Source organism: Panthera uncia, chromosome E3, assembly GCF_023721935.1.
Source record: "Panthera uncia isolate 11264 chromosome E3, Puncia_PCG_1.0, whole genome shotgun sequence".
NCBI classification, from domain to species: Eukaryota; Metazoa; Chordata; class Mammalia; order Carnivora; family Felidae; genus Panthera; species Panthera uncia.
The window spans coordinates 17,371,555-17,382,133 of record NC_064815.1 but is presented as its reverse complement, the minus strand read 5'-3'; the positions used below and the strand labels follow the sequence as shown (position 1 = coordinate 17,382,133).

Below are 10,579 nucleotides of genomic sequence, written 5' to 3'. Positions count from 1 at the left end.
TGATTCAGTCAGTGAGGAGACTCCACTGGGAACAGCGAAAGTCACCACTGGCAGGGTCTCCTGCTGTGGGAAGGCTTTGGAACAGATGCTTGCGAAAAAGGAAAAAGAGGGCTTCTGTCCATTTGCTCTACAAATGTGTACAAGCATATACCAGGACTCAGATCTAGTTTCTGTGCTTGAGAATCTTAGAGTCTAGTAAAAAAAGATTGTGATATATATATATACATATATATATATGTATATATATATATGAATAAATATACATATACATATACATATACATATACATATATGAAAGGGAAAACAATAGGTATATAAGTGTTCCGGCAGCATAGTAAGATGAGTGAATAACTGAATAACCCCCTTGGAAGGGAGTGGTTATTGGGTGCAGCCCTCGCTGAAGAGAAAAATGTGAAGGACCTTCAAAGATGAGTGGGAGTTTGCCATATTGACAAGGAAGTAGCAGTTTATGGGATTGTAAACTCCTATGAAGAGCCCATCATGTTTCAAGGACACCGTTCACCGAAGTATTCAGTGAGGCCTATTGTGTGCCAGGCTGCTGTTAGGACAGGGCGGGGGTGGGGGGTGAGGGTGGGGTAGAAAGTTGAATTTGGAAAAGGCTTCATCTTACACCTCACCCCTCTGCATTTCACTATTTGCCTTCAGACTCACTAGAACTTTACTTAAATTCTTGGGTGCCCAAAGACTTGGTGCATACTCTTTTTCCTGCCTAGAAGACTCCAGCTCCTATCCTATCCCCCACTCCTTTTCTTAGCTTCTAGTTGCCACTTCTTTGGCGAGGCCTTTGAATCCGGTAGGATTCTCTTCTGTGTGTATGCTTCCTGCAGAGTCCTTACTACACTTGGAATTATTTGGCCAACGTCCATCTTCTGCATAGAAACCGAGGGCAGAGACTTTGTCTTATTCATCCTCCTATCCCCCATACCCAGCACACAGTAGGTAATGCTGTCGAGTGACTAATAAGCCTCAAGAAGTTCTGCAGGTGTTAAGTATTGAGAATAAGTAGATTCTAACCCAGGCTGGAGGTTCAGGGAAGGCTTGTGGGGGAAAGTAATGCTTGAAGCGTTCTAACTTGGAGAGGTTAACAAGGGGGAGGGAGTGGGGATGGGGATGAGCATTCCAAGTAAACGGAGCAATATTTGAGAGGCACAGGGCGGAAATCACACAAATGGAAGACCTTGAATGCCAACTTGAATGCCAAGGAGTTACGTTTTACAGAGAAATGTGGAAATACGGCAGGGTTTTTAATAGGGGAGCGACACAGTCAGATGTAATTTTACAAAGTTCGCTGCAGGCTGGCTTGGAGGTCGACTGGTTGGGAGGGGAAACACGGAACCCAGCAGGGGCGATCTTCCAAACGCCCCCGGAGACCTCCATTCAGATCTGTGGGTGTGTGTGCACTTAAGGACCGAAGTCTCCAAGAACCCCAGGCTTGAATGCAGCATTCTAGGGTTTCGAGAGTGTATTTAACAACTTGGCAGAGGTGGGAAGACCCGGAGGAAGGGCGCTCTAGCAAGCTTTCGTTGGTTTCTAGGGAAGCCCGGCGGATGGTTACGATCTCGCGAGAGCGTCTATCCGGGGACCATTCCCCCCACGCAGAATAGCGGAGACGCCCAACTCGCGAAGTTGCTAAGCGGTCTTGTACTTCATTTCTCAGATGGGTTAACTGCCCTCGTCTTCTTTGTCCCTGGCCAATCAGGTCAGTTCCTCTTTTCCTCCCCATTGGCGCCCTCCTCGGAAAAAGCTAGGAATTGTAGTCCTGCTCCTAATGACGCATGGGTCGCTGAGAATATATGGTTGTTTTTTTCCAGGGACTAAAGAGGCATCCCCTTTGCCCTCCCTTTGGACTATGCAGTCAAACGACCCGTTTCCCGATAAATAAAAAAGGGCTTCAGGGAGGTGGGGTTTCCCAGTAGGCCCAGCATCAGTGTAGGGGACTTCTGTGCCTGTACTAGACGGACGGCCACCTTTCCCCGGGTACCTGTCGCCATAGCAACGGTGCTCACGGACCGACCCCCCCACCCCAGCCCGCCCTGTGGCGCCGAGTTTTTCCTTTTAGGGGCCGCGCTCGACGTTGTGGTGTAGGTGGCGCCCGTGGACAGCCAGAAGTCAGTCAGGAGCATCAGCTGACAAACCTGGTGGCTGTTTTTTCGACCAGATGTCACACCTAGATAGCGGCAGCCTATTCCATCTTCTTTATTTGCTGGGCTCAAAGAAGGCAAGAGACCCCTCACAGGGTTACACATGGCTTCACCTGTGGTGGGGCTCTGACATCTTTTCCACCCCTCACCCTGCGCACACACACAAGCACAGAGTCCAAGCTTCAGACAAGAAAGTTTATTGGCAAGGAGATACATGGAAATGTGGCTGTCCTGCCTTGGAGCTTCCCTGGCCTCTCCTCACTCCAGTCCTGTCCTTCTCCCAGCCAGTTTGTCTCTGCTGACGTCCACCAGGACCTGGGCTTGGCATCGAGTGTAGGAGTGCTCCTTCTGCTGTCTCTGGTCTATTCTGCCAGTGTCCAGGTGTCAGGGCAGGTTAGGGTTCTCCAGGGCAGATGGGTCTGGGCTGTCCAAGAGCGCCCTTCCTGGCTAAGGCCATGTCCAGGGGCCTGAGCCTGCGTACTGCAGTCCACACAGCAACACTCTCCCCATCAGAAGGTTCAAGATGCTCCTGCCTCTCTACCACCCCAAACTCCTGAAGTCTCGCTGTTGTAAACACAGGTCAAACCCTGTTTGGTGCTGGCCAGGGTGCTGGTCTCCTAAGGGCAAGGTTGGGTAGGAGCAATCCTTAACGGGTTAAGAGGCAGCAGGAATTTAGAGTTCTTTAAGGGCCCTCAGGCTAAGGCCAGTTATTCATTCAACAAGTATTTATTGAGTGCCTACACTATTCAGAGTACAAGGCAGTGTTCTAGAAGCTGGGGGTATAGACCACACTGTCAAGATCCTGACTGAGCCCAGCCAGGACAGTTTCCTGAGCTTCAAGGTTATTGTCTCCAATCTCTATTTCTATCTATTCACTCCTTTCTCCCATTTCTTCCCCTTCTTCTCCCTCCCACCACCTCCCCGGCCCTTTCTTCTCTGCTTAAGCAGCCGATACCCTCCCTTTGGTCTCCTGGGCCTCCACCTTCCCTGGACCCCATCATTCCAGTCCTGTCGGCGGCTCCTCTTTGAGGGGCCTTGCCCGACCATCCCCTGTCCCAAAGGGCCTCAGGACCAAGTGCCCACGCTGGTGCTTGATTCGGGCAGAACTGTCACCAAAACCTTTGCCACACTCTGCACACTTATATGGCTTCTCCCCAGTGTGTGTTCGCCTATGTTTGACCAGATCTGAGCTCCGGGGAAACTCCTTCCCACAGAAGCCACACACATGGGGCTGGCTGGGTCCAGAGGGCTGGGCTCGGACTCGGGGTCGAGGGGCCATGGGTGCTGGGCCAGGGGGGTTATGTGGCCTCAGGAGAGTGGATGGTGGTGGTGGCCGAGCCCGTTCACCTCGGTGGGTGCGGAGGTGCTTGACTCGGGCCGAGCTGTCAGCAAAACCCTTGCCGCATTCAGGGCAGAGGTAGGGTTTCTCCCCTGTGTGCACACGATGGTGTTTCACCAGGTCCGAGCTTCGGCGGAAGCCCTTGCCACACTCAGGGCACTTGTGGGGCTTGTCACCTGCCAGTGGTGGGGGTGGCTCCCCAGCCTGTGGGCCCCCGGGCTCTGGCTCCAAGCCAGGCAGGCCAAAAGGCCCATCACCTGAGTGTGAAGGGCTTCGAGGTGTCAGTGGGGGGCTTGTGCCAAGAGGCGGTGGGGGTGGGCTTGAGCTGGGGGGTGGGCTGGGGATCAGGGGGGCCAAAGGGTAGCCCGGGAAGCTGAAGTCCTGGGGCTCCATGTGAGTGAGGCGGTGGCGGAGGAGGGTGGAGCTGAGGCTGAAGGTGCGGTCACATTCCGGACAGGCGTGAGGCCTCTCCCCACTGTGGGTGCGGAGGTGTTTGACCCGGGCAGAGCTGTCGGCAAAGCCCTTGCCACACTCAGGGCACAGGTAGGGCTTCTCTCCCGTGTGCACCCGCAGGTGCTTCACCAGGTCTGAGCCCCGGGCAAACTCCTTTCCACACACATCACAGCCAAAAGGTTTGGGCCCCAGGTGACTGCGCTGGTGGCTCAGAAGGCTGCAGCTGAGCACAAATCTTTTGCCACAATCGGTGCAGATATATGGCTTGTCCTGGGCCTTGGGTCCCTGTGGGGCTGCTGTGGCTGCTCGAGAAGGCTGCCGTCTGGGCACCACGGGCCGGGGTGGCTGCTCCCCCCGGTGTGTCCGCTGGTGCTTTATACGAGCCGAACTGTCACCAAAGCCCTTGCCGCAGATGCCACATTTGTAGGGCTTCTCACCCGTGTGTGTCCGCTGGTGTTTCACCAGGTCAGAACTCTGCCGGAAGCTCTTGCCACATTCACCGCAGATAGTGGGGCGCTCACCAGCCGGGATCCTGGACCGAGGAATCTTTGGGGGACCCTGGGCTGGTGGTCGGGCTCTGTAGGGCTTTTCACCACTATGAGTTCGCTGGTGTTTGATACGGGCAGAGCTATCCCCAAAGCCCTTGCCGCAGACCCCACACTTGTAGGGTTTCTCCCCTGTGTGGGTCCGCTGGTGTTTCACCAGATCTGACATCTGCCGAAAGCTCTTGCCGCACTCGCCACACATGGCAGCCCGATCGCTAGCCTGGCCCCAGCGTGGCTCTCCCAGGAGCCGGGGACCTCTGTCCCGAGCCTGAGGTTTTCCCGGTCCCTCTCTCTGGACCCACAAGTCATCCCAGGTCTGGATGCCTTCAGGTTTGAGAGAGGCATTTCCTACTTCATGACCTGGAGCCGGATCTTCCTCTTCCTTGAACCCCAAGTCATCCTCCTGGGGGGGATGTTCAAACTCATCCGGCTGAGAAATCTCCACATTCTCACTCCCTAAACCTGGGGAAACAAAAGGGAGTAGTAGACCCTGCCCTTTGGCTCAGCTCCTATCTTTGACGGCACCTTCCCCAGGAAGGCTTCCTTGGCGATCTGTAGTCACAAGGATGTCTCTCCCTCTCTCCTCTGAACTTCTGAAATACTTATTATTGCTGCCTCTCATCAACAATGGTAACTTCCTGTCAACGTGCCCTTAATACGTGCCAGTCACTGAACTACCCATCACTGAATCCTTGCAAACAATCCTATGATACAATGCTACTACTACTCCCATTTTACAGACATGGAGATTCCAAGAATTTAAGCCACTTGCTTAAGGTTATAAAGTATCACGCTGGTAAGAACAGATACTACACTTGGCCAAAAGGCCAAGCAGCGAAGGGGTTAGGAAGTATTAAAGCCACGTTTCTCACTCGGGTCTGTCTGATTTCCAGGCCTGTGTTAACCACTACATTATACTGTCTCTATATGGAACACCTACTATTTACTATTTCTATTATATCTTCTTATATTAGCCCATTGTGTAATGTATTACTTCAATTATCTTGCATATACCTGAGAGGACCCAGACCCACACCTGTCCCTCAAAATGCTTAGGAGAGGTAAGATCAAGCACAAATAATTATAATTGTGGGCTCAGAAAAACTGCGGTCACAAGAGAAAGAGGAAATAAGGAGATAGGGCAAAGCTTTCACAGCACAGAAAAGAGTAAACCATAGAGAGGAATGGAAGATAAAGCTGGAAAGGGATGTTGGGACTAGATTAGGCATGTAAGGCCTAGATCGAACACTACATTAAGGCTTTTAATTAGCAGGCAGAAGGGAACTAGGGAAGGTTTTTGAGAAGGCAAACAGGATTACATCTGGACTTGGATCAATGTGGCTGCTGAGTGCATCACTGAAGAGAAAAGGGCTGTGGGGAGGTTTTTGCAATTGTCAAGACGAGACGGAACGAGGCCTGAAGTAGGGCAGAGGCTGTGAGGCTGCTGAGGACTATCCAGGAGTGGGGAGAGTCCTTGCGATGATGCCCCTTCACGGCCTGACGCACAGTAGGTGCTCAGAAACGTTGGCTCCCTCCCTCGGTTTTTGCTCCCCTCCCCCTCCCCCTGGAAGCACGGTTCACGTCCGATTTTTCTGGGCTTCGGCCAGACACAGCCCGGCACCGGAGTCCCCACCCAGCCTTTACCTGCCCGTGGCGAGGCACTGCCCCGGCCCTCACCTGTGCGGGCGCCTCTCAGCTGCTCCCTCTCCTCTGCGCCCTGGAGATCCGGGCCCCAGGGCTCCACCGCGCGCTCCATCGCCCGCACGCCGCCCTGAGCAAGGGGACAGACACAATCCCACGGTCACACAGCCATGTGCGGCCCGCGGCACCCTGTCGCTGCCCTCTGCCGGCCAGCGCGGGCACCGGGCAGCGGCCGGGTCCGAGGTGCGGGGTGCGGCTCCCGGTGACCCCCGCCCGCGCCGCCGGCCGTCCCTGCACCTGCTGCTCCTTCCGGCCCGCAGCGCCCCCTTCTCCTCCCAGCCGCCTCCGGCTGTGCCACACCGGCGCCCTCACGAGCTCCTTGGCGGGGTTTCGCTGCCGGAGCCGCCGGCGGCCGGGGTATGCGGGCTCCGCGCCAAATGGGGAGGGGGCTCGGACCCAGGCGTCCCGGGGGCGGCCGCCGGGGGCGGGGACGGGAAGCGGAAGCGCCAGGCCTCACCAAGCCGCTCTAGGAACTGGGAGGAGCTGCAAGCCTGTGGAGGCCGCCCGCGTCGGCCGGCGCTCGGTGGCCGGCGGAAGGCCGCGTGCCGCGGAGAGGGCTACTCTAAGCCGAGGACAGTTGCCCGAACTCGGTGGTATTAACCGTGTACCTCCTGGGCCGGAGCCGGGTGATGAGGGCCGAAGACTCTTCCTAATTGTCGCTGCGTCGGGCCACCTGCGCCGACCCCCGGGGCTGGCAGACTGCGCCAGCCACCCTGGCCCGGAGAGACAAAGAGAGATCGAAGACTGACCCAGGGAAAGGGGTGGGGGAGAGACCCAGGCAAACAAAGGGCGGCGGAGACCCCAGACGGGGCGGGGGCGGGGCGCCGAGACACAGGAAACAAAGCGCGGCGGGTCCGAGAGGCCTGGGGCCGGGGGTGGGGTGGGGTGGGGTGGGGATGGGGGCTGGGCTGGGGGAGACCGAAGCCTGAGCGGCAGCTAGAGGCTAGAGGCAGATGCCTGGGAAATGCTGGGGAGAGTCAGCCTTTGAAATCAGGCCCGGGGCGGAGACCCTGAGCCAGACACAAAGTCGTAACCTAAGAACCTCCAGTCAGAACGCAAAAGCCGAGAGAGACCGAGAGAGCGGCGAACCAAAAATACAGGAGCAAAAGATTGGCCTCCAGAGACAAAGAGATGTAGAAACATAAGAGATAGATGAAATCGTTGGAGCACAGTCGGAAGAGCTATAAGAAAAAGAAGGGAATCTGGAGAGAAAACAGGCCCAGAGGCAGAGAAACAAAAGAGAAACTGGCAGAGACAAAGAGATAGAGACACAAAGAAATAGGCCACAGGGAGACTAGGGACAGGTCGACAACCCTATAAAGGCCACACCCAGGGAGAGGCTAAAGCATTAAACTATCGTTCCCAGCTTGGTGGCCCGTTCCAGTGGACCCTGGGGCGTGATCCCCAGTATCTGTACTCTGCAAGCTTGCCTTTGGGGAAGGGGGGAGTGCTTGGAAGTGTTTGTTTATTATCTGATAAGTGAGGGGTGACAGAGGTTTGTATATCAATTCACAATTTATTAGCACCTCAGTGCTAAGCCAAGAGTTTGGAATAAGGAGGTGAAACACCAGTAAGATATATCCTTGGATGCTACCAGTTTTAAGGGGCAAGTACACAAACCATGAAAAAGAATTAATTGTAAGGGTGTGAGGTACATGCACCAGTTCAGGATAGTGTGCGAGAGCAGGAAGAATTCTAAATTGGGAGTGAGTCTGCATGGTTCTGGATGCCTCCTATTCATAGGTATTAGACACAGAAACTAGGACCACAAATCAATCAGTACATACTTCAAGCATCACGAACCAATATCTAGACACTGTCTACTCCCTGGACTTACAAAGAAACTCTCCAGGGAGCTCTTGATCCAGTAGAATATGGAGATGTGCCGACGATGAGACAGATCTATACCAATCTGACGAACAAAATAGGAATGTAGTGCAGAGAGAGATACCTTCTGTAGAGTTTAGTGGCTGTGTACTCTGTCTTTAAGGCCATTTATGCAGTCTGATTCCTGACCTTGTCACTTAACTACTGTTTGACACTGCGGAAATTAGTTCTGTTTCCTAAACTGTAAAACGGGGATGATAGCACCGAATTTGAATGGTTGAGGATTAATATGTGTAATATGTATAAAACACTGAGCCAAAAAATATCAGCTTTTACTCTTTTGGCTAGAGTAACCAAGAAAGAAGGTGGCATTTTTGAGCTAATCCTGACAGAACTAAGATTTCAACAAAGTCCAGAGCTGGCTGAGGTGGGGGCTGAATGAAGAGAGATGCGCCCCCACATTAACAGCTGCCTACACACTAATCGAAAACCTACTATGTGCTAGAAGCTTGAGACCCAAAGATGGCTAAGACCTACCCTCAAAGAGGAAAATAGAGAATAGTTCTGTTTTAATGTGTCACGATGTCATGAGTTTACATAACAGGAGAGCAGTGGAAGCTAGAGTGGTATGTTTATTCATTTGCTCCACAAACATTTCCTGGGGGTCCCCCATGTGTCAGGCACTTGTACTGGCAAACAGAGGCAAGAGGGTACCAAATGGCAAAGAGCTAGCCCCTCTCGGAGGAACCCTCCCCTGAAAGGCGGCCAACCCACACACCATACTCACTCTTGGAGCTAGCTTTGACTTTGAGAAGAGAAAGCCTGGAGTCACTAAGTCTGAACCTGAACTCCGGTCTAAAGATACAGAAGCCCTTCTAGGGTCACTGGGTGGGGCCTTAGGTAGCTATGCAGGTTTGATGGCAAGATGAAAAAGAACGAATCTAGATAATTAAATGAGAAAACTGTCCACCATATATTGCCCATAGGAATGTCAAGGCAGGATCTTCCTTTCTCTAAACAGGCCCCAAACCTTGTAACACGAATGACTGGACACATTTGTTTGAATAATAAGCATGTAAATGAGTATTATGTCACTAGTAATTCATGTCATCTCTATACTAGACAAACCGAGAGCCTTTTCTGCAGGACAATTTGTTAATATGCACAAATGCCTTAGATACGTGAGTTCCTTTGATTCAGTAATTCCCCTTCCCCTAAGGAAATGGGACAAGTACACAATGATGGCACCACAAACAGGCCCAACCCATTTCAGCATTGTTTATCACTGGGAAGAATGGGAATCAATCTAAATACCAAATATCTATGAATAGACACATGAAAAGATGTTCAACACCACTGATCATCAGGGAAATGCAAATCAAAACTACAATGAGATTTCACCTCACACCTGTCAATGTCTAAAATCAGAGGCACCTGGGTGGCTCAGTCGGTTAAGCATCTGACTCTTGATTTCGGCTCAGGTAATGATCTCGAAGTTCGTGAGTTTGAGCCCTGCATCGGGCTCCGCACTGACAGTGTGGAGCCTGCTTAGGATTCTCTCCCTTTTCTTCTGCCTCTCCCCTGCTCACTCTCTCTCTCTCAAAAATGAACTTAAAAAAAAATGTTTAAAATCAACAACACAAGAAACAACAGGTGTAGGCTAAGATATAGGGAAAAAGGAGTTCCTGTGCACTGTTGGTGGGAATCCAAACTGGTGCAGCCACTGTGGGAAACAGAAAAATGGAGTTTCCTCAAAAAGTTAAAAATAGAACTATCCTATGATGCAGCAATCGCACTACTGGGTATTTACTCAAAGAATTAAAAAACACTAATTCAAAGGGATATATGCACCCCAGTGTTTATAGCAGCATTATCAACAATAGCCAAACTATGGAAAGAGCCCAAATGTCTGTCAACTGATGAATGGATAAAGATGTGATATATATATGCAATGGAATGTTATTCAGGTATAAAAAAGAATGAAATCTTGCCATTTGCAATGACATGAATGGAGCTAGAATATGATGCTAAATGAAGTCAATCAGAAAAAGATAAATACCATATGATTTGACTCATGTGGAATTTATGAAACAAATGAACAAAGCGGGGGCGGGAGGGGGAAGAGACAAACCAAGAAACAGACTCTTAATTATAGAGAACAAATTGATGGGATTACCAGAGGAGGGTGGAGAGATTGACTAAATAGGTGATGGGGATGAAGGAGTGCACCTGTCGTGATGAGCACTGGGTGATGTGAACTGTTGAATCATTATAATGTACACCTGAAACTAATATAGCACTGCATGTTAACTAAGTGGAATTAAAATAACAACTTTAAAAAAAGAAAAAGCACTCTTATCAAATTGTTAAATGTCATTTTCCTAAAAATAAATGAATATGTCAAAAAATAATATATAGATGTGTATTCACTATAGAACAATGTACAAAACATATGAAGTGACAAAAACAGGATTCCAAACAAAGTTATAGTATGATCCTAGTTTTGTAAATATGTTTATTCACATCTATAGAGCTAGGAGAGAATCTAGAAG

At 51.2% G+C, this 10,579-nt stretch overlaps 1 protein-coding gene across 1 annotated transcript; it reads right to left on the bottom strand.

Moving 5' to 3' along the window:
- Window positions 1-2,065: 2,065 nt before the first annotated feature.
- ZNF48 (zinc finger protein 48) lies at window positions 2,066-6,617 on the bottom strand. Its single transcript, XM_049638632.1, has 3 exons — window positions 6,438-6,617; window positions 6,177-6,270; window positions 2,066-4,961 (listed from the first exon to the last, which is right to left on the bottom strand). Exons 2-3 carry the CDS (start codon window positions 6,253-6,255, stop codon window positions 3,160-3,162), a joined length of 1,881 nt encoding a protein of 626 aa, XP_049494589.1. The 5' UTR covers window positions 6,256-6,270; window positions 6,438-6,617; the 3' UTR covers window positions 2,066-3,159.
- Window positions 6,618-10,579: the final 3,962 nt, after the last annotated feature.